Source organism: Telopea speciosissima, chromosome 1, assembly GCF_018873765.1.
Source record: "Telopea speciosissima isolate NSW1024214 ecotype Mountain lineage chromosome 1, Tspe_v1, whole genome shotgun sequence".
NCBI lineage: Eukaryota > Viridiplantae > Streptophyta > Magnoliopsida > Proteales > Proteaceae > Telopea > Telopea speciosissima.
The window spans coordinates 84,956,247-84,980,517 of record NC_057916.1 but is presented as its reverse complement, the minus strand read 5'-3'; the positions used below and the strand labels follow the sequence as shown (position 1 = coordinate 84,980,517).

Here is a 24,271-nt window from a genome sequence, read left to right as displayed (position 1 = left end):
CGCATGTTTTTGGGAAAGGATTTGGGGAAGATGAGGGCATTTTGATCAATTAAAACACAACTTTAACGTCTATGGTTAATATTTAATAGACTGGGTGTTTTTGTTATTTTGTTGGACAGCAGGGGAGGTACGTAAAATTTTCTATACCTCACGAATAAAAGTGTAATTAAGGCAAACCTCAGGGAAGGTATGTTAAATTTTCACAGAAGAAACAGCATAGATGTCTAAAAATCTTTGAATTTTAGAGACGGAAAACTTATGTGCATTCATAATCAATTACAAAAAAGATTCTCATACTCAGAATATAGATCGATCAATTCTGATTCAAATCAGTCAGATCCAATTTTTTAAACCAGGTTTAACAATCCAAAATTTACACTAGCACAGTTCGCACTTCGCCATTAAATCTAGGTCATGGCTAAGCTGAAAGCCTGAAAACCCTGAGGTTTGCTAAATCATATAACTTCCATTGCTAAGCTGAAAGCCTGAAAACCCATTCAATGGCAGAACCTAATCCAATTGTGCCAACAATAATTCCACAATATATATTTTTTTGATACACATATACATTACATCAAAATGTATTTGCAACTTATCAGGTGAAGAGAGACCTGATATTAGATGGGAGGGACTCGAAATATAAAATTGAGGATGCAACCACAGAATAATTTACATTAAGACTGCCGAAAAGGGAATTTTTTTGGGGGGAAATTAAAAAAAAAAAAAGAAGAAATTTTGAGCTTTTATTAAGCTTAAAAGATTTATCAAAGAAATGGAAAAGAAAATAAATACTCAGGCAAATAAAACTCAGATCTTGCAAAAGGGAGGGGTGGGGGTCAGTGCTCCATTTGGAGAAACAATGGCAAGTATGTAAGCTAATTCATGAATTTCCGACAGTTGGGTGCTTTACAGAGGCAGGGAACCTTGAACTCATCACATTCATCAGGATCGAACAAGTAATCGTAACTGTCAGATGTAATCATGGGGAAAATTGTCAATTTCTCAGAAATGGAAAACCAAACAAGTGTACCAAACGAGTTAAATTAATAATAAAGCAATTTTGCCTCTACATAATCAATGGAAACAACTGAGGGGGTTCTGCCATGTGCAAGGTGATGTGATAATTCTGACCATTGGTTAGACAAGGGAAGGTCTAGATAGGCCATGTATCAAATTTCAGACTCATATTCAACCATATACCTCCCATATATGTCTACACATGCCTATGGCACTCCCACCACTACTGCACACTCTCCCATAGTCTTAGACTTTTTCAAAGCTTTATTTTGCCACTTTGGAAAATTTTGTTTGGGCTTTGAAACTTGACATGTGTGCAGGGGTCTTGTCCAAATTTGGGCACAATCCAATAATGCCACTGGGAGAAAAAGGTGAGCCAGTAGAGAAGGCTCTAATGATGATAACAACCTGAAGATTCTTTTTTTTTTTTTGAAACATGGCTTGTAGACACAGAGAGAGAGAGAGAGAGAGAGAGTACGTTAGCTCATCGCCGGAAGAAACATTTGTCTTTGCAATTAGCACAATCCGGCTCTCATCATCACCGACGCTCATAATCCTTGCATAGCAGTTGGGCATGCACTGTACCAAGAGCAAGTAATTGTTTTGAATCAGTGATTGTCTAGAGTAAACACAGTTAACAATACTGTATGTACCCATAAGAAAGATTCCACACCAGTCTGAAGGTTTTCCTCAGAATGATGAGTATCTTAACCAAAAAACCAAACACTAAATGCTGGTTACAGGAAGGAACAGAATCAATAGGTAATGAGGACGAACAATAAAGCAATAGCGACATGCAAACAAACATATTCTCACTAATCAGTTTTAGTTGACTTACAGAATGGTTTATTAAGCGTGCTATGTTCCCTTTATCTGTGGCATCAACCACTACTTCTTCACTGATCTTAAATAGCTGCAGAATAGAAGTCAGTAGATTCCAGTGTTAGGAACAAACCCAAGATCGAAGGTAAGCAAACAAAAGATACACATGAACTTTAGCCTGAATAACATTTGACCCTCACCATATGTCACATAGGTAAGAGTAGAGAAAGGCCAAAAGCATAAGGAACTAACTATCTAGCACCACCAAAAATATCACTACACAGCCACAAATGCAGGAGGGAGGGTCCCAAAACAGTCCCATAATCTGATGCCTTCCCATTCACATCTCCTATGCCAAAATGAATCTCTAGGAGGAGCGTGAGCATCTGGCTCACCACAGGTCTCCAGAAAGAAATAGAAGTGATGAGACCTTACACCACCCACAAGAATAAGCAGGCACTACAGTAAGCACACAAAACCACCTCCCCCCCCCCCCCCCTTTTCTCCTCCCGGCCTGGGGCAGGGGAAAAAGGAAGAAAGCTCATAGGCCAAGAGACCTCATGTTTCCCCTTAACAATATGGATGCAGTGAAGTAAGCACATCTGCATATTAAGTAGATGGCAGATTTTTCTTTTCTTTAATTTTATGTCCTTGATCAACTAGTAGGGAAAAATAATCTTCTTTTACCTTAGTCCTTGTTTGACGGTTTCAAGATTGACAATACAGGTCTTTCAAAGACCTACCTTTTTAGAAGTGCCAATGATAATACAGCCATTAAAACATAAGATCAAGAAAACAAAGTCCAAGTGAAAGAAAAAAAATTTACATAGCAGTCTTTGCCTTCCAACCGGTAGCGTGCTTCCCTTAGATCTGCAACACTGCGTCTCACCTGTTCACCACGATACTCAAGAACCTGCATGCATAGGAAAGTTTTATTAAGGAATGTACTTGTTTTTTCGGAGACACAGCACTGGTTTTGTTAAATAACTGCATCTATTCTGTACTAAGAATTGCCTGTATATATTATCTAATTACAAAATTTATTCTACCTCAGACAGAAGGTTCGTTTGATGAATAATATGTGCTAATACATAAAAACAAATCTAAGTCTCATTCACCCAAAAGAAGGGGAAGGGAGTAGAATTTGCAAGCCATTAGTCCCTAGAAATACTTCTTGACATTTTGACATTTCAAGGTGAAAAAGACAAGCAGATACTTCAGAAACTATAACTTCAGAATCAATATTAAAGTTCAAATGCATACCATTTCTCCCTCTTGAATATTTCGACGAGCAAAGAGACCCCATCCATGTATGCCGGATCTACCAAAGCAAACTCTCTCATTTTCGGTTCTCTACAGTAATGAATAAACACTAAATAAAGATTAGAAAAGAAAATTGGGCAAGGCAAAACAACCAAAAACAAAAAACAGATGGATAATTTGCCTGTAAGTGTTGAAGCCGTTCCTTAAATGTTGAAAAAGATTTGGGATCCTTCTCTTCCTGTTGGAAGGAAAATCAAGTCCATCAATTTTCAATGATTTGTCTCAATGTCCCATTAAAAAAATAACAAAGAAACAACAAATTTTCACTGAACATGGATAAGACACATTACCCTAAACGTATTCAAGCATTCTATGGTGTCTAACGGATGATGACATGGCCCCTTTACTTGTAGTGCTATTGCCTCTTCTCCAGTCCTCTAACAAGCAGACAAACAATAGGAGAAATTAAAGAAGCATGATTCATCATTATGCTAAGAATATCAGCTCCAACCAGAGATATCTCTAAGGCAAATATTTGACCCCAGTCATAGAAGCCAATCTATTATGGCATGCATTCCTTCTGAGAAACAATGTACTGATGTTTACAAAGTACTTGATTTGATCAACTTTCAGAGATGCAAATCTGCTAGAAAAGAACACATCATTTGTACCTCACATTATATCTACTCTAAACAATAAGGTTAAGGTCATATTAGTAATAACCATGCAGACAATTATCAGATGACTTCATAAATGATGTACCTTATGTTTTGATCTTTTAAAGATCCGGCACCTTGCAGCAGATGATGGCTCAAATTGATCCATCTCCGAGGCTGAATCCTCTAGAACTTCTGTCCTGTTGGATGAAATTAGCCTTGAACCAGTCCGCTTCTTATTTTGAAGCAAGCTTTTGGCAGAGAAGACCCCTATTGGTGTCTGTATAATTAAAACAGTATCTGGATTTGGAGCCCTGGCCAAAAGATAAAACCATGAAGGGATAAAAAACGGATCAATATATTGTGTAAATAAAGCATTCAGCGTAACCAGTTCTAGCAGAAAACAAATCACCCATGTAGATTGCTGCAGACTAGGGAGCCCCATGGATAAAGAGAAACATACTAGAGTTTCTAATTGATGAGTTACAAAATCCGATTTTGATAACAGGATCAGTGATGGACAGAAGAAGAACAAAAGGAGAGAGAGAGAGCTAACGCAGGGGAGAAAAGAAGAGCCCATGGTTAGACTTATTGTCCTAACCGTAGGGTGGTGTGCTTCATTTATAATAAAGTGAAATTGCGACTCCTAAACATAATCTAAACATAACTAATCTTCCCACTAATTATAAACATCAACATGACTCATAAACACATCTAATCACTACCACAAATTATAACCATCACCATGTTCACTGATACATCACCATAATTACTAGACACCACCATAAATTCAACAATGACAACTAATAGTCACCCCAGCATTAACTGTCTTTCACCAGTCAATAATAAGGTACGCATTAGGTGTTACCAAGCTCAGTGTGATGCCCAGAATAAAGGTATTTAATTTTTTATTAGCACAAAAAAACTTGGATCCCATTTAAAAACAAGGACAGATAAGATAGAGAAATTAAGATGGATTAGGAGGAAATACTAAAGTATGGAATTACAAATGAATTTGTTCCCAGGAAATTGGGGAATTTCACCAATAGACGAAAAGATGAGGGGAGGTAGTTTGAGATGGTTAAAATGTATGCAACTAAGAGTCTAAGACCACAAATGCACCAATAAGGAATGATGCAGCACAAATTCAAGGTGGTAAAAGAACAAGAGGGGGACCTGGTTTGAAGTGGTGAGACATATGACTACCTAAGAGCTTCTGTGGCTTTAAATAGAGTGTTATAGAAGCAGGATCCATGTAGCCAACCCAATTAATTTGGATAAAGCTTAGATGATTTGATTAAAGTGGTAGCCAACCGAATTAATAAGTTGATTTGAGTAGAGGCTTGTATGCTCATTAAGCTTAAAAAATACAGGAAATCCAAATTGCAGAAATTGCAGGCATGTGCTTGTGTCTGCAAACTTCAGTTTTCGCAAATTTTAATTCCAGATCACACATACAAGCACAAGCAAGTCCATGCATGTACACATGTCTTTATAAGCCAAACTAGGACAGGTTTTAGACAACAAAATTAATCCTGTATGATTATTACACATCATATCTCTCATGTTCTTCTCGACAGAACATGGGCTAAAAGGTATGGTACAGGAACCCAGAAAAGAAAGTAGGTCAGGTGGCTACAAACACAATCAAACTAATTCAAAGCCAGAAGATCTTCTAGGAAGGATCCATTACACAGGGAATCTCAGGGACATTATAAGGGCTATCTGCACATGTAGGGCCCTCCCCACCAACCTCTTACAATGCTATAATTGTTCATGGTTCTATTTATAAAACATTCGGTAGAAGCTGACTGCTGTCATAAAGCAGATAATATTTACCTGTGATAAGCACAATATGAGACCATTTTTGTGACCTGTCTCCCATTTTTCTCCAAACAGTGCAACTGCAAGTTAAATAGTATAAGTCAAAGAATAAAACTTGAGAACCCTGTTTCAGTTTGCATCCCAAAACAAGAAATGCAGTTTAAGCATATTAATGTCACTCTTCTGTACAGGAAATTACAAGATTACAAACCATATGGATAATTACAGATTCATGAGAAAATTCATTTCTCTGATAGAGATTGAACAAAACTTTAGTTCGTAGGTTGATGACCTTGGCATTGAGACCTAAAAATTAGAAATCTCTTCCATAGTGGCACTAAACATGCAATGTTCCCATTATTTGGGGTCCTGGGTAATCTTACTAGGTCTTCAAGAAAGACAGAGGTCTTCTCTATACTACCTTACATCATAAAAGGTATCAAACTCAATATTATTAGTGTTCATGAACCTCATATTTCATCAGTCCAAAATGAAAGAAACTGATAGACGAGAGGCTTTGTATGGTGCATGAGCTTTTTCTGTTCTTTCCCTTTTTTTTTGGTTTTGGGGGGGGGGGGTGCGGAGGGGTGGTTTGGGGCAGGGGAAACTAGATCTAATTCAGAAGCCAAAAGCTCCACTATACGAGATTCCATCAAAATGTACCAGTAGCCACCCAAAGCAGTTTAAATTCAACCATATAAAGGAAGCACATGCTCCCTTGAACTCTTGCATGTGAAAGCCCATAACAAGAGTTTTCACTTTGAGGTACTAGTTAAAATGGTTGTGCATGGTTTTCAGTCTCATGATTAGAACCATAGAGAGTCTCTTAACAGTTATGAGGTAAGTCTATAATTTTAAGGTCTTGGCAGCACATGGCCCACATGAGACTTGCAAGTTAATGGAATCCACATGTCTTAAGGGCCCATTATGGTGTCTTTTGATTTGCTATTTTTTTCTCTGTTTTGGTTGTATTGCATTTTATTAGCCGTACGAGTTTTTGACAATTTTGTAATCAAGCATAACTTGACCTGGGGTTGGGTCCACATGAGGGTCTGCCTCTATTTCATGACAATGGGATGTGAGTGGGTTAAATAAAGTAGAGTTGTGTAATTGGACTGATGTAGAAGCCAAGTTGTTTGGCAAGAAATACTCTAAGTTAACCCATGGGAGAAGGGCTGATACACTTCACCAACTGGTGGACCAACCCAATGGGCCATAGGGCCAACCAACTTTAACTTGGGCCAGCCCAATAGGACTGGGAATTCCTCATGGGGCACTCTTGTACCTCCGGTGGAAATAGGCAATAATAGGACGGGGAGCCCAGGGCGATCTGGCCAAAACCGAGTTGGGGGGGGGGGGGGGGGGACACTCAGCGGATATGGCTGAAATAGGGTCCGGCGCTAAGTGACTAGTGCAAGAGAGGGCAAGGGTAGAAGCTGGAAGCTCAAGAATGGAGGGGTCAAGGGTGTAAGAAGTGGGTCGGGTCACGGGTGAAGAGGATGACAGGTTAGGGTATGGGTATAAGTAGGCAAGAGGGGTTAAGAGCTAGGCTGGTGTTAAGGGTAGGGTCAGAAGAGTAAGAGGTGGTAAGCGAAAAGGTGGGGTCAGGGTTAGGGGGATTCTCGAAATGAGAAGCCGGTTAGGTAGGAGGGGGGTAAAAGTGGTCTGGGGGTCGATAAAGAAAAAGGAAGGCAGCGTCCAAAGGGGGAAAGGGGTAGGCTGAAGGTGGAAGCAGACGAAAGGTTAGAGGAGCAGGTACTTGATAGGGGTAAAAGGCCAGGTATTGAGGAAGGTGAAGGGGTTGCAAATTCTAAAACAGGATAATGTCGTCTACCGAGAGAAGAGCTCCTGGCTAGTGATCGAGACTGAACCACTACAGAATCTGTGACAGAAGAGGTCTTGAGGGGCAGGTAGCTGCTCTTTGACTCATCTGAGGAACCAGCAGATCTGCTCAACAATGCATCTAGTTTTCCAATTGCAGCATTGGCGATTCGATCTCTTTGTAGCATACGGGACTGATGAGAGAAAAGGGTTCGCTGATGAGCCGGGCCTGACAGAAGGGGAGTAGGGGCTCCAATAGCATCGAAGGAGGTCGAAAGTGCCGCAGGTCCCAGGCAATAAGGACCATTGAGGGGAGAGTCCAACTGGTTTGCTGTTGCAGGTTGTGGCAGGCTGATGAGGCTTCAATTGAAGAGTTCTGACAAGTCACAGAAGTTGAGGAGACTTCCTCGCCTGAAGGAGAACCAGAGGCTGGTTGGTCACAGCACTGTCGTTGGTGGTGGTGAACAGGCAGGCATCCACGGCTGGGGGTCTGGAGGAGCCAGACAGAGGCGGAGGAGTTGGATAACGGACTGACCCAGGAGGGTGGCCAACAATGGAACTTGGAGCCACAGAGTCTCCAGGGTCAACAAGTGGTGGTGGCGGAGCCGAAGGGACCGTTGCAGAGGTCATTTCTGGCTGAGAATCTTTAGTGGTGGAGTTGATAGTGGTGGGGATGGGGGCTTTACCAGAGCAATCCTTTGAGTGATGACCAAAGACCTTGCAGTGGATGCAATGAGGTGGAACCCAGTCGTATTTGACAGGCTGTTCAAAGCTGAAACTGTCTTCTTCCACGATGGAGATGCATGAAGGAGAAGGGCAGCTGGCGGAGACATCTATACAAATCCTTGCAAAAGAAAGTCTATCCATCTTCTGGCTGAGCCGGAGGGACCGTTGCAGAGGTCATTTCTGGCTGAGAATCTTCAGAGGTGGAGTTGATAGTGGTGGGGATGGGGGCTTTAGCAGAGCAATCTCTTGAGTGATGACCAAAGACCTTGCAGTGGATGCAATGAGCTGGAACCCAGTTGTATTTGACAAGCTGTTCAAAGTTGAAACCATCTTCTTCCACGATGGAGATGGATGAAGGAGGGGGGCTGCCGGCGGAGACATCTATACAAATCCTTGCAAAAGAAACTCTATCCATCTTCTGGCTGAGCCAGAGGGACCGTTGCAGAGGTCATTTCTGGCTGAGAATCTTCAGAGGTGGAGTTGATAGTGGTGGGGATTGGGGCTTTACCAGAGCAATCTCTTGAGTGATGAGCAAAGACCTTGCAGTGGATGCAATGAGCTGGAACCCAGCCGTATTTGACAGGCTGTTCAAAGCTGAAACCTTCTTCTTCCACGATGGAGATGGATGAAGGAGGGGGGCTGCCGGCGGAGACATCTATACAAATCCTTGCAAAAGAAAGTCTATCCATCTTCAGAGTTCGAGCATCAGAGTAGAGAGGATAGCCGATGACCGAACCAATTTTGCTGAGACAATCTTGGCTCCAATAATGGAGGGGGAGACCTGGAAGGGAAATCCACAAGGGAATGGAGCTGAGGGAATCCCCAAAATATTGAGTTGATCCAACGGTTGGTTTGCACTATATTATAGCCCACTCACCAAATTAGCAGGTTACCAAGAAATCCAAGAAAAAACAAATCCAATCTGGCAGATCACGTGACCAAGTGTAGTGATCAGTCAAATAAACGTGACAGCAAAAATTGGTGGTAATCTGACAGCTGGATCTTCATATAAAGCACCAGTACCAAAAAAAAAACGGAAGGAGGCTAATGGCAGTTCTGTAAATAACCATAATTTTAAATGGTTCACTAGGTAAGTACAGGGGAGAAGATACAATAGGAATTAGTATTTATTAGTCAGGGAAAGACTTGGAAGGGTTTCTAAAATATCGACATAAGGAATTAAAGAGGTAGTGGGTATTAAAGGAAATTTAAGGAATAATATAAAAAAAAAATCATGGGGAGATGTTGTCTCCTACCTCCAACGTGAACCAGAGGTGGAAACCAGTGAACTTCGAAGGAGAGAACTTCCGTTGGTCTTGAAATATTAAAGGAAGATCGGTGTTGAGAAGGCCTCTTGCAGGCACACAGATATCAACCCAAACAACAACCAAGAAGAAGAGGATGGGCTGCTGAAACCAAACCTATCGGTAGAACTCAGAACCAGAAATGGGATTGAACTTAACGTCACAGCTCAAGGAAGCTTCGGGTCTGAGTCTCAAACGTATGAATCACCCTAGAGAAGGGAGCTGATTCCAAAATCTGATAGGTAAAGGAGTGTCGAAAGAGATCAACCCAATACTGTGGGGCTGAGGCTACCGCCCAAAAACAAGGAACACCAACAAGGACAAAACAAGCAGAAGAACCAGCAACTGAAGATTTTGTGCACAGGTATGAATAACAACTTAATGAAGGATTATAACCAGAATAGGCATAATCCCAGGCAGGATCAAATAGAAAGCCTCCAATAAATAAGAAAGAGAACCATACGATCTCAAATTGGTCGGAAGAGAACAATGAGATCTCAAATCGATAACCAAAGAGAACAATGGGAACTCAAATGAGAGAACAATAACCTGCTGAAGTAACAAAAGGGTTGAATTCTTTTCTTGCCAATGGGTTGAATACTCTTCTTGAAAATAGAATGAATCCCCAATTAGAAGACACGACCAAAATAGAGAGAAAACAGATTGAAAAACTTTTAGGGTTTTGGGAAACCCTAATTTTGTCTCAAATCGATGATGGGGTTGGCCCCTGATCTGAATTCCAGCGACTGGTGTAGATTTTCCATAGCAGCAATAGTAGATGATTAATGGAGAAGAAGGGATTAATGGAAGGGGAAATAAGGAAGTGGGTCCCTCACCGTAGGTCTCTGGCCCTAGCTCTCACAGCCAATCCTCACACAGCACAATCACTTGCCAAAGCAAAGTAACTCTAATTTTATTAACTCAAATCTCCCCTGCTCCTACGAGCTGATTAAATATATAGCCCAATGGCTGAGACAAAAATAGAAACTAGAATCTAACTAGGATTCCCAATTAGGATTACAACTCAAACATAAATAGGAACTAAATAAAATTTAATAATATAAGTAACAGCTAACATCAACTCCTCTAAGCCAGTTGTTCGGGTGGGGCCCATCACTGAACGGTTTTTTTTTTTGCTCTTTTCTTCATGCTTTGATCTACATCACACCTTTTCTCCAAAAAACAGCAATACCACAGTAGAATAGCAAGGCACCATTATAACATCAGAAACCCTAGTTCTTCTTTATATTGGATTAACTAGGGTATATATTAAATTTTTTTCCCTTCCTCTTCATGGCTCTGATACTGTATATCAAAATCAAATAAACCAGAATCTGTAAAGAAGTAGATAAGAAAAGAAGAAGGGTAGAAGCAGAGAGAGCACAATGAAGATGGAGAAGGAGGAAAGAGGGCTAGAACACAACGGGAATGGAGTTCCCCTATCGGGGTCTAGCCCCAAACTTCTATAATATTAAGTCACCAACTCTTAGTAGGATCCTATTAAGATTTAAGTTTAATTACAATAAAGAGGAATAACTAGAGAAGGAAATAACAACTATTGCAACTCAACATTGTCGCATTATCCCACGGTACACTTTAACAAAAACCTTGGCTCGTTTTAATTTATTCTTCATTACACAGCTGGTTAGTTGTTTCGTTATATCCTATATCAGTCAAGTTAGTTCAATCATCAGTCATTTACCTATTACTATAAGCTTCAAATACTCAAACCATTTCTTCCTTCCATATATGCAAAACAAGCATCTCTTGATAATATATATATATATATAAAGAAAAAAAAAAAAGATAAAGAAAACCCATGAAGGAATTGCCAGCACCACCTCCCCAACTATGATATGATTGGAGAGGTGGAATGCAGAACTTAATCAATAATATAAACTTATAAAAAGAATTAACCTTTCCCTGGTAGAAGAAAAGCAATAAGCATCTTCTTGTGGTTATCATGACACAGATGTGCCATCTTAAAATGACCAAGTAAACATGACTCAGGACAATGCAATAAATTGCTTATAGAAACAGTAAATCAATAGAAACAATGGATCAAGAGATACAAAGAGACACCTACTGCAAGATTACAGAAGATTTAGTTCCTTCCCATAGTAATTAAAACTGTAATTTACTAATTTGAAATCTTCAGCTGTAACTTATAAACTGTTAGAAGTCATAACAGACGATCAAAAGTGGATCACAACAGTACACACACAAGCACTAATAAAAATATTATGCAATTTAGACTCCAGAACTTTTGCATAAAGCAGTGTCCTATCCAAAATCGTGCAAGTTCTATAGCATGGCTTAATCAAATTATGCAAATTACCTCCATGCGATACCCTGCTCTGGATGCGCACATTGCATGATAATATGTGGAACACTTGCAACACTGTGTGCAGGAACCATGCATTTGCTTACAGATCACACAAACCTAAAGCCCACAACAAACAAGAGAAGCACTTAAGAAGGCATTTATTGAGCAGTGATAATTACATTATTCAGCTGAACTACCAAGTAACATAGACCAGAAAACAGAATCACCAAAGAAAACACGTCCGTGACTATAATGCCACATGGGCACATGGCTTATTTGAAGGAAAACTATCATGAAGAAATATATAATTATATACTTATTGCAAAGATTTTGTCTCCATTTTAACAAATTCCACCTTTAAACATTTTAGCAAAGGAAGTACTTGAAAGATTTCTTGCAGAGAAAACCGGAGTAGAGCATATGCATAATGTATGTAATTATTGTATATATGCACGTCTACCTACTCACATATCAATATAAGCATAAATAACTACTAATACTCACCATGGACAGTGACGGACAGACAGACAGGGAGTAGGTACAATATTTTACCTTACCAGGATACTTTGATGGTTATCTTTTAAGAGGGGGGAAATCCATTTGAAAAAGGCAAGATAACCTATTTCTCATAAAAACTAAAGCTTTATATTTCTTGAAAATATTAGAAAAATATTTAACTATTTTCTAAAGCAACTCAAGCAGTCTAGACAACCAGGAGAGTTTTTCTTTATTCCTTACCTTCACAAAAGAATGTGATGGAATACTCAAGATTCCAACAGCAGGCTCCATCTTCTCGTCACTTGAGAAAGAAACTTCAGGTTGAAACCACGCACATGTCACATGAACCCACAGATCATCAACATCAGACGGCTTTAGAGCACCCCCTGAAGGAAAAGTACAATTATAGTAAGGTCACCAATTAGTAGAAGCAACTGACACAAATCATTTCTTCGGAAAAAGAAAAACTAACACAAATTATAAACTGGCAAGAACTGGAAAACACTGTATTTAATAGAAAGCCATCGATAGTAATATTGGTAGAGTGAAAAGGCAAGAAGATAAGATGAATTCCTGACAGAATTCCGAACTGCTTTTTATAGTAAGAATTAACCCACAACTTTATGTTGAAGCACCAAGAAAGTTACAAGCTCCAGTGAAAAAGAGTTTTAAAGCATACGGAATATGTATTGTACATTTGTACTGTCAAAAGATTCAATAAACCTAGAACTTCACTGGAAAGATTAATCTGAAAACTACATAAACAATAGACTTCAAAAAAAAAAAATCAAATGATAAAAATGACCAAATCACAAGCTTCAGCTAAATCTTGAGAACATGCCTTTCACAGGACAAAGGCAACACTCGCGTTTTACATCAGGTGTTTCACATGCTCTACAAACCCATGAAGTGAAATCACGAACATTTCTTGCTCCGTAGCACTCTTGGTGGACTGCTATTTGACATCTGAATACATCAAATTAATTAATAGACATAATTGGAATAGTGATAATCTTCAGAAATTGCAAAAGAAAAATATAATTCAGATTTGACCCTAGATCATATCACTCAAGTAGACAATAGTACAATGGAACTACCTGTTGCAGATTATAATTTTATTGTAATCCCAATCCTCGACCCATCTACAAATAGCACACCGTTCTGTCGTCCACTTGGCTTGTACAGGTTCGTAATTTTCTGCCATAGTAAACCAAATAACTTAACCAGCTAGACCATGTAAAGGCATCTCAGAGGTCTTGCCAATGGGACAAATGACAATTGACAAGATAGGAGAAGTCTCTGTGCTAGGATGAGCAACTTTACCTTGCAAGAAATCAAGCAACTTCTGCTTCCGGACCTTCATAGAAGGCCGTTTAAGCGGAGCAACAGAAACGAGACCATGTGCGTGATACTCTCCAATTTGCAGCATCTGCAAAATCAAAGGACATTAACAAACAAGAAATTCTACTGCAACTGCAGCTGCATGTACCATTTCCAGAAAATAATACACTCAAAAGAAAGTACCATTTAACAAACAGGGAAAGCATTGACAATTATTCAAACAAAATAAAAGAAAAGAAATGGAAAATTTAGCACCATCACAAACCCAATTCCATAGAGACATATCTAAAGCCAATAGCAGCACTGAAACATCAAGGTTAATAGGTACTTTTGGATCAAGACTCTCAAAACTTCACCTTTCTCAGAATTAAAAAATGCTCAAGTGAATTATCAACTTTGTCGTATCTATCTTATTTAATCTTGTCTCAGTTCTAAAAACAATATACAATAATGATGTATCAGTTACACTCCTGTAACGATATGTCGATATATCATCAGATGCATGGATCAGGAACTGATGCTGTAAGCAAACCAAACCAGGTAAGCCCCATAATACATACCTTGAAGCAGCTTTATAACTTGGATTGCAAGGAGAAGAGTATCATTCAAGGCTCGGACAAAATAAGACCTGCTAAGCATGTGTTTTAAGGCAAGTAATAGATGTGATTACCACTTTCTATTAGAATGTCCCTATACTTAATCTGTGACGTAGTTTACTATACTCTCTCACTATTGTAGAAATAATTTTGCCATCAGCTAGGCTGAGGTAAAAAGAGTTAAAGATGTTTTGTGTTACAATTAAGCTGCTCAATTCACAAAGAACCCTACTGATATCGCATAATATGAATCACAAGGTCTAACTAAAAATCCCACACATTATTTGGCTTATATTTATGCAGGAACTAATGAAGCAGCCAATTACTTTGCAACAATGCAAAAAAGCTTATCATCTTATTTATGCAGAAACTAATGAAGCAGTCATTTACTTTGCAACAATGCAAATAAGCTTATCATCTTGAAACTCCCTGAATTTCCAGTGGATCTCTTTGATCACTGCCCTAAAATGCCACTGTAGTTTTTCGAAAAGGTTGTAAATTGCTATTGTTGTTTCGAAGGTCTACCAGGATCTGCCTAAGCCAATGCTAAGCAACACTCCCCTCAAGAAAGAGGGGGGGGGGGGGAGAAAAAGAAGAAGAAGAAGTAATTTATATAGCATGGACTTTGAGCCAATGGACCACAGAAGCACTATACAGGGGAAAAATCTAAGGAAAAGATATTAAGTGTTGTTAGAAATGATTTTTAAACTTATAAATTATTAGATGAAATGTTCATGTGCTACAATCATCAGTTTCCAATACAAGAAGCTATTTGTTTGTGTAAAACTATCTAAAAGTAGAAATATGCAAGTAACAGAAGCGAATCGAGTAGGATGCTGAACATAACAAGATTCACTTCAAGTACAAACCCATTGTTCCAGTGGTAGCATTGGACCTTTCACTTTAACACTGGTCTTCCAGTTTTTCTTTTTGGAACCTGTATGCCGTTCCCAATCACTAAGCGATCGCTTCTCTGTTCCACATGAACCACACCGACACACAACTCTGAAACAGAAATCAAACAAGAATTACCAAGTGAGAAAAGTTCTTTCACAAAGTCAAAAGGAGGAGGAGGAGAAAAAATATATTATGCAAATGTCAAAAATTAAGAATTTACTAAGACTTAATAAGCTCAGCCAAATAAGCCTATGGAAGTCAAAATGACCTCTCAGATCTACCATTATTATTACTTAAAAATTGAAAGTTATGATTCAAATTCAATAAGCATACAAGATAAAGACAGGACAGAAACTAGTCCATGGAACCTTCTGCGTATCCTATGTACAATAAAACCAAGCAAATTCAATAAGCAAAGAAGATAAAGATCAAGTGTTTGCTACCAGTCCCAAGCCTGGATAAAAGAAGGTTGGAGTGTCAGGTCGGCAGCCAGCACCGAAAAAAACCCTAGCCAAACCCTTTTTACATGGATTCTAGAACCTTATATTTTCAACGTTATGCTAGGTCGTTCCCTGCAAGTGATGCACTACACTTTAACCCGGGTGTAGGAATAGTGAGCAAGGGTTAGCTAGGGCATCCCCTGTAAGCGACGCGCCACGTCAGTGTTCAGGTGCGGCGCAAGTGTGCAAGGGTTCTCACACTGTATTAGTATCTTGGAACATTGGATCTTAAATGGATAAGAGTCTAGAATTGATAGATTGAGGAGAAAAATGATTAACATAGCTTGTATTCAAGAGACTAGATGGAAGGGTAAAAAAGCTAAGGAGTTGGATAACCTTAAACTTTGGTATACGAGGGATAAAAGTAATAGAAGCGGAGTGGGCATAGTAGTGGATAAATATTAAAAGAACGATGTGGCGGATTTTAAAAGATTTGGTGATAGGATTATATACATCAAGCTTGTGTTGTTGATATAGTTAGTGCTTACACACCCCAAGTACGATTGGATTAAAGTAGTAAGTAACAATTTTGAGAACACATGGATGGATTAGTGCAAGGTTTTAGTCAAGGAGAAAAGTTTATTATAGGGGGTGATCTAAGTGGACATGTTGGGAGAAATCATAGAGGCTACGAAGGTGTACATGGAGGATACAGAAGAATGGGAGTGCATTTCAGTTTTAAATTTTGTTGTGGCTATGATTAATCCATTGTAAACACGTACTTTGAAAAGAGAGAGGATTATTTAGTTACCTTCAAAAGTGGGCATCATAGTAGCCAAATAGATTTCTTTCTAACTAGAAAGTCTGATAGGTTGTTGTTTAAGTTTTGTAATGTTATACCAGGAGAGAGCCTAACCATACAATATAGATTAGTGGTCATGGATATGTGTCTCACCATACTGAATCATAAGAAATGTGAGTTTATTTGACCTAGGATAAGATAGTGGAGCTTAAAAGGAGATACCTTGAAATCATTTATTGATAAAATGGTCAAACAAAAAAAGTGGGACTTTGATGGAGACATTAATACGATATTGGAACGAGATGACTGCTTATATTAAGAAGGTTGCTAAAGATGTCCTAAGCAAATCGAAAGGAAAACGTCATTCCTCTAGGGAGACTTGGTGGTGGGATGATGAGATTCAAGTCGCCTTTAAGACTAAGAAAGCTAGTTTTAAGACATGGCAAGGGACTAAAATAATAAAGGATAAAAGAAGGTATAAATAGGCTAGAAATGCAGCTAAGAAGATTGTGGGAAAAGCAAGGGAGAGGAAATATGAAGATATTTATAACAATCTGAGCACAAAGGAAGGGGGAAAAGCTATATACAAGATAGCTAAAATGAGGGAAAGGAAGAGTAGAGTTTTCAACCATGTTAGATGCATTAAAAGTGAAGATGGTAAAGTACTAATAAGGGATGAAGACATTAAGGAGAGATGGGAAGACTATTTCTACAGCCTATTGAATGAAGACATTTCGAGTAATAGTCCTAGAAGACTGCATTATCCATCACAACACCATATGTTGTAGATATATATATGAAAAATTAGGGTGCCTGAAGCAAAAGAAGCTTTAAGAAGGATGAAAATAGGCACGGCACCCGGTCTAAATGGGATCCCAACAAAAGTGTGGAAGAGATTAGAAATTTGTGGTTTATCTTGGCTAACCAAGCTGTTTAATAAGATTATGAGCACAAGGAAAATGCCAGATGAATGGAGGAGAAGCCTTGTGATTTCAATTTATAAAAAAAAAGGTGATATTCAGAGGTGCAATAACTATAGAGGCATAAAACTAATGAGTCATGCTATGAAATTAAGGGAGATAGTTATTGAAACTTGCCTGAGACAAGAAACTACTATTACAGAAAACCAATTTGGTTTTATGCCAGGAAGATCCACGATAGATTCTATTTACTTACTTAGGAGACTCATGGAAAGATTTAAAGATAACAAGAAGGATCTCTATATGGTTTTTACTGACCTAGAAAAAACTTATGAAAAAATCCCTAGAGAGTTAATCTGGTAAGTACTACAGAAAAGAAATGTTTCAAGTAAATATGTGGACATAATTAAAGATATGTATAATGGTGTGGTAACGAGAGTAAGAACTGTGGGGGATCGAGATAATGACTTTCCAATTTCAATTGGGTTACATCAAGAATCAGCTTTAAGCCCTAATTTGTTTGCGCTTATCATAGATGATTTAACCAAAGACATTCAAGATGAGGTTCCTAGTTGTATGCTTTTTGCTAATGAATTGTTTGGTGGATGAGAAAAAAAGTAGGGATTAACGCCAAATTGGAGCTATGGAGATCAACCTTGGAATCAAAAGGTCTTAAGATAAGTAGAACAAAGATGGAGTAAAGGATTCATCGAACGAAGCGGATTAGAGAATAAGGATCCATGTAGCCGACCCCATTTAGTTGGGATAAGGCTGAGTTATTGATGTTGTTGTTGTTGTTCTTCTTCTTCTCCAGGTCTCATATGCTTTGGTTTAGCATCAATTCACATCAAACTACCTCCATGGGAAGAAAAAATGAGTAAACTCAATGTAGTGGATTATTCACCACCTAATTTAGCATACATTGAATGATTGAAATAACCAGATTATTAGCTTGTAAATAATACAAAGGATTCAAGTATCGGTATCAGATATCGTATTGGAGAGATGCACGATACACATGGAAATGACCAAGAAATGCATGGATGTATTTATGATACATATAAAATACAGTTGTGATGCATAAAACACCTTATTATGCAATATGTAAATATATATCAGCTTGATGCAAGGATTTGGATAGATTTTACCTAACCTAGTGATGGGGGGGAAAAAAGATCTGCAACTTTGCCACTTTTTCTCCCAAATCCGTTTCAATCCGTGATTTGAGCACTGTAAATCCCCAAAACTAGTTGAAATGGTGAAGATAGGGTCTTTTTTTTATGTTAAATGATTTACTCCAACTCATATAGAAGGGAAAAACAAGTTTACAGGCCTTCGGTTGCTCTCAATTTCGTTTCTCACTCACAATTACTGTTTTGCAGGATTAAAGGAGGCATATCAAGTATATCCCTTATCGACCTGAATCGGTCGAAACAATTTTTTAAAAAAAAATAAGTATCGTATCAATATCACCAATACCATTACGTATCAGCCGATACGATACTTATCGATACTTAAAACCATGACTGATACATCAAAAGAAGGACATAACAACAGAGAATTATAAATGTTCAACCTTAGCCATCCTTGGCAAATTAGCTCAGGAGGTAGCTGCGTTATGGAGATGCCATCCACAAGTGAGCAATTGAAGAATGCTCTAAGTTACATTACATCATATAAAAGGTCCATACAAAATAGTTAGAAGACTACACAAGCCTAAAAAGAAGCTATCCGCTAATGAACTTAGTATTAATTAATAAAGGAGGAAAGAATATAAAAAGAGCTAATTTAAATACAAATAAGAAAGAAAGAAAAATATACAAAGAGATTCTACATTTATTTGGGGGGATAAATGAGAGAGAAAGAGCAGTAATAAAGTGACTGATGCTTACAAATGAAGACTTGGAATATATGTCCCTTCGATGCCACTGCACACAACAGTTATCTTGTCCGGAAGGAGTAATTGCCCAGTGTTTTTGTTAGATCTGTCCCACAAATTGTAAAATCCTTATGATTCTTCTAAAAAGGGAAACATCCAGCAAGCAGTTCAAAAAGGTACCTTTGTTTTGTCTCCCATATTTCTGAATCTGATAATTCAAAGTTAAACTTTGCTTTGCAATCGGGACAATAATAGTCAGTGTCTTCAAGATCCTTTGATGTATAATAACTAAAGTCAGTAACCTCATCCTTCGTACTTTTAGGGAAGATAGACATTAGCAAACAAAAGCATGGAAGACAAATAAATGTAAGAATTAAGTGATATCCAAAGTCCAAACCTTGAAAAGATTGCTGGAAATTTTGTCACATTCTGCGTGAACCCAAACTTTACATCCATCACAGCGAACCTAATTCAATGAGAAAGTCCAAACAACAAATTAGTTAATAAATTTTTAAACTGATGAGAGAGAGAGAGAGAGAGAGTCCATTAGATTGTAGATTGGCTCACCCAACTCCCACCATCAGAGTGATGCCAAATCTTCTTGCATATGCCACAATATTGTTTTGATTTTAGCAACTTCATAAGAGAAAATTTGACCATGAAATAAGGCTAAACTGTAGGACAAGTACAAGTAAACAAATTAAATCAAAACGCCCAAACTAAGAATTGTTATACAAACCGTAGTACAATGTTTGCATAAAAACTGGGATTTAAGATCTGAACTCTTCTTTTTCTTCATAGTTTTCAGTAGGCTCAAACCACAACCATCACACAGTCGTGCGCCTCTCTTTTTCTCAAGCACATCCTGAAAAGTAAACTGGATTTAGTAAACATACTTGTAGTAGCCAAATCTTGTGTACCAAGTTATTGAGACATGCATGCACGCTCACACACACACACTCACATGACCAAATGAATGAAGTATGACAATACTCTCCAAAATCATTTCATTCAAATGAAAAATCAAAATCTAGGGTAAATTACAGGTTCTCAATTCTGACAAATGGACATAGTTCCCCTGTAGTTATGACAATGCTGCTAGCTTCCCTTATGTTTCACTAAGAACATGCACATGACACCTCTTCTATTTGTTCAGTGAGTCAAACTGACTAACGATAGGCAAATGGTGATTCAAACATTTTTTAAAACTCTTTCCATCACTTTCGATGGTTAAGCTATTCATTAAACTATACTAAAGACATATGTGGCAATAAACTACACCGAGTGCGTACAAATATATATGCAAGTATGTAATGCATCTAACATGGAAATTTGAACAAAAATTAAAACCCTTAATATTATTAGACAACACTCACAAAGGAAGAGTCAGTCCCGTATCTCGCCCTTCATTTCCCTTCTTATACCTTTTTTTTTTTTTGGGGGCTCAGATTTTTGGCATATGATATCTGCTACCCCTCAATCCCCTCTGAAATTCTCATATGCAACACCTGCGAAGTACTTTCCCATTGTTCCTAGATATCATATATCTTGACTCTTGAGGTTTTGCAATCTCCACCACTTACCTCTACGTTGATCGATGGAGTGAAATAAATTTCTTTTCCTGACAACTACAGGATGCTAGATGAGGAGATAAAATGAAGAAGAGTCTCCCACTTTTATGAACATTCACAGAATTTAGAGTCACTTTCAATGCACTTCAAAATAATTGAGAAATTATTATCTGGGATCATGTCCTTCATTTACAATTGGTGTATGAGCTGCTTGAAAGCATAGACAGGCCATTCTCAAGACTGTATTCCTTCCCTTCATATTCAATATCCTTATGTTTCCACCAAAAATAGGGGGGGGGGGGGGAAGATGAGAAGGTTCTGGCTAGTGCGGCGGGTAAGGACCTCAGCTGGTTGTAGCGAGGTCTTGAGATCAAATACTGTCTTCACGGAGGAGGGAGAGTTGGGGATTTTGGAGGTGGTGTTAAAATATAATATATCTATCCTATTCAAAACAATAGAATAAATATCATAAAAGCTAGTTGTCTTATCACTTCTTTGATTTTTAAACTCCCCATTGCAGGGTCTCAAGCCTTGATTTACGTTCCATTTCAGCAAGACAGTGGTCAAATTCCCTTCAGACCCCCAGATTTATGCAATCAAGTACTGGTTTCCACATATCCAAGACCTACAATTACACACAAATTTCAGAATTTGGACCTCCATATTTTATTTTTATTTTTTTGATAAGTAAATTATATTAAAAAAAAAGGGAAAAAATTAAATATACAAAAAAAAAAAAGCAGCCAGCTAGAACCCCCTTTAAAACAGGCTTAAAGAGGGAAATGGGAGGCCCCTAACAAAAACGGGACGGGCCACACATCAACAAAAGTGCCAAAAACAATGAAGTTACAACCAATAGTAGATACAGAAATCAGCAATTGAAGGGTGGGTTTTTCTGCCCAGTACCGCAGGCTATGCAGGCAGGCTACAGTCAATGAGCACTCCAATCGGTTCAATCAATAGAGGACAGAGTTCATTTCATGTGGGGAGGAGAGAGATAGAGAGAGGGGAGCTAGGAGGCTACGCCCCCGGGCAGGAAACATTCTCTTTTAATTAAAAATTAAAAGGCATTAAAAAATGATCCATTTATTGTAAATTGTAATGGAGCTTTGAGAACACCGTCATGAGTCCCATGCCCCCAATTACAGGAGGGAGAGAGTAGGAACTGGAACACGAGAGAACATACCTTGTTCTGAGAGTTACATTCCTGATCCTGATTTGAATCAGTGGCCTCTTGAGCACCTCTGGGAATAGACTGTTGGTAAGCTGACTGCGTAGCCACTGTGCTTGCCTCTTCTGTCAACACCTCCATAAAACCATGTTCTGCCAAAAATGCCTCCTCTATAGCCATCCGAAAATCACTGGGCTTGCTCTTGTGCAACTGAGTCTGCCCCTGAAATCTGAATGAACCAAAATTTCCCCTAAAAGCGCCTTCTTTATTGCAATTGAAGTTCAAGGTAACATAAATCTTATTTCTACACACCTGTCCAGATAATCTACAAATGGAAAAATCATCCCATGCTTTACCCACGCATAGTCCTGCTCATCATCAGTCGCAAAGAACTAAATAAATTTCTGATACTAAAATGGTTATTCACTTCGATTGATTGTAATGAACAAATCCTAGTAATAAATCAAACAAGACAAGCACGTCAAATAATCAGAGAGAGAGGATTCAGTAGGTTACCCTTTCTATTCCATTTCCAGAGAATCCGAAGAACATTACACAAATTGCTCCGGCAACACAGGAATTCAAGACTCTTTCAGGAGCTTGCAACATCGGATCAATGACTATAGCAGGCCATGCAGGATATCTCTTTCCCGATTTTGCCCAAACTATATCACCCAGAACAAAGTCCTCCGGCCGGTAGATGCCCTTTCGTTTCTCATTGTTCTCCTTTAACGACCTACCTATGCATGTCACGTCAAAATTCCTGATAGGCTCTTCTACCTTTATCCAGGGTGGAGACTTCTCAACTTCGGTCAGCGGCTCGTGAAGAGATGTAAGAGAGCTACGGGAGCTAGAATACTTCCTAATATCAAAACTCTTGAACCCCAAATTTCCCATTTCTTCGTCTTCCTCTTCCTCTTCTTCTTCTTCTCTTCTTCTTCTTCTTCTTCTTCTCCGTCCTCCTCTTCTTCTTCTTCTTCTTCCTTGTACAATGGAGCAAGTTTGGGGCTTTGCCACGTGAATTTATCCTCCTTGCGTTGTTTCTTGGTGATCCGGTTTTCGAATTTTGGAATTTTACAGTTAAATTTCTCCTTTTTGCATAATGGTGTCTCAGTTGTGAAGATGCGTTCAGGGGCAATGGTTTTGGTCTTCTCCTTCTTCCAAGGATCGAGAACCGAGTCGTTGAAACGAGAAGGTAGTACCTGAACGCGACCTCTAGCCGTTTTGACTAGTGGTGGACGGAAAACCTCTGCAGTATGATTCTTCACTCCCCAACCATCTCGTCTCCTTGGTTCAGATTCCACGTCACCGGGGCAGTAGGAGACTTCAGTGCACCACGATGCTGCGACACTGCTAAACTCCTCGCCGTCATCACCAAACCTTCGACGAAATCCAAAACCAGTTAACGGAATTCTGCCGGCGGCGACCTCGCCAAGCAGATCGAGCGGGCAATACCCATTCATCTTCCGTTTCTTTGGAACCCCTGGACTCTCGTCGTCTTCAAAACCAGGCTCTCCTACTTTGCACCGCTTGAGAGTAGGCATTTTGGATTTCAAATTCCGTTTGATAATCATCCTCCCTATCAGCAATTAAACGATAACCAAAACCGAAACAAAGAGCAAATTCCTCTCTCAATTCCGAAAGCAAACCCTACTTCCGCCGGAAAACCCTTGAATTAAGGATCGAATCAAAAGCCAACGAAATTCAACATTCTACGATACGGTTTCCCGTTCCGAAACCACCTTCTGCAACACGGAAAACGTAAACCTCTCTTCCGAATCCAATATAAACTAAAATCATCGCAAGAATCCTCAATCCAGGTAACGTATCAAACCTCTCTGCAGACTCAACTGATAGAAAGGGATTTTCCAACGAATGTGCGGAGATTAACGATGAAGAGTTTCCAATGTTCGACGGAATATATATCAACGAAAGGTGAGAAACGAGTAATTTCCACACGAGAAACAACAACAATAAACGATTTCAAGATAATGAGACGAATTTGCAGAGACGGAATTTGAGCGGTTGAAGGATTAGGGGATCTATGTGACCAGCTCCAAGCCTCCAACTGCCTCTGCGTCGAGGGGAATACACGGGATTACTTATATTAATAATTATTTGCAGCCTTAAAGAAAATAATATTAAAAGAACAAAAATATTACAAGGAAAAAAAAATGCTAGTGTTGTGTGTCTAAAGGTTCTGGACCTTCTGCTTCGTTTGGACTCCAAACTCTTCGTCCAAATCCAAAAGAAAAAAACTGAAAACGAGAGGAAGACAGTAGCAGAAATCGTGTAATCAGGAACTCGGGATAAGCAATTAGTGAAGTGATCTCAATTTTTAAACGTTGGTGACGTTGTAATCTACATTGCTAGATATCCGTGCAAGCTCTTGGCTAT

At 38.8% G+C, this 24,271-nt stretch overlaps 1 protein-coding gene across 1 annotated transcript; it reads right to left on the bottom strand.

Annotated features, from left to right (window-relative positions):
* Window positions 1–717: 717 nt before the first annotated feature.
* LOC122667891 (histone-lysine N-methyltransferase ATX4-like) lies at window positions 718–23,995 on the bottom strand. Its single transcript, XM_043864369.1, is given in 24 exon segments — window positions 718–966; window positions 1,496–1,596; window positions 1,856–1,930; window positions 2,666–2,752; window positions 3,103–3,192; window positions 3,284–3,340; window positions 3,453–3,539; window positions 3,865–4,072; window positions 5,598–5,662; window positions 11,772–11,876; window positions 12,498–12,643; window positions 13,099–13,223; window positions 13,355–13,454; window positions 13,581–13,686; window positions 15,064–15,199; window positions 19,146–19,238; window positions 19,313–19,404; window positions 19,530–19,598; window positions 19,700–19,768; window positions 19,872–19,997; window positions 21,890–22,103; window positions 22,187–22,242; window positions 22,391–22,804; window positions 22,807–23,995. Coding segments are annotated over 24 exon segments (3,354 nt in total). The 5' UTR covers window positions 23,449–23,995; the 3' UTR covers window positions 718–875.
* Between the last annotated feature and the right edge of the window lie 276 nt (window positions 23,996–24,271).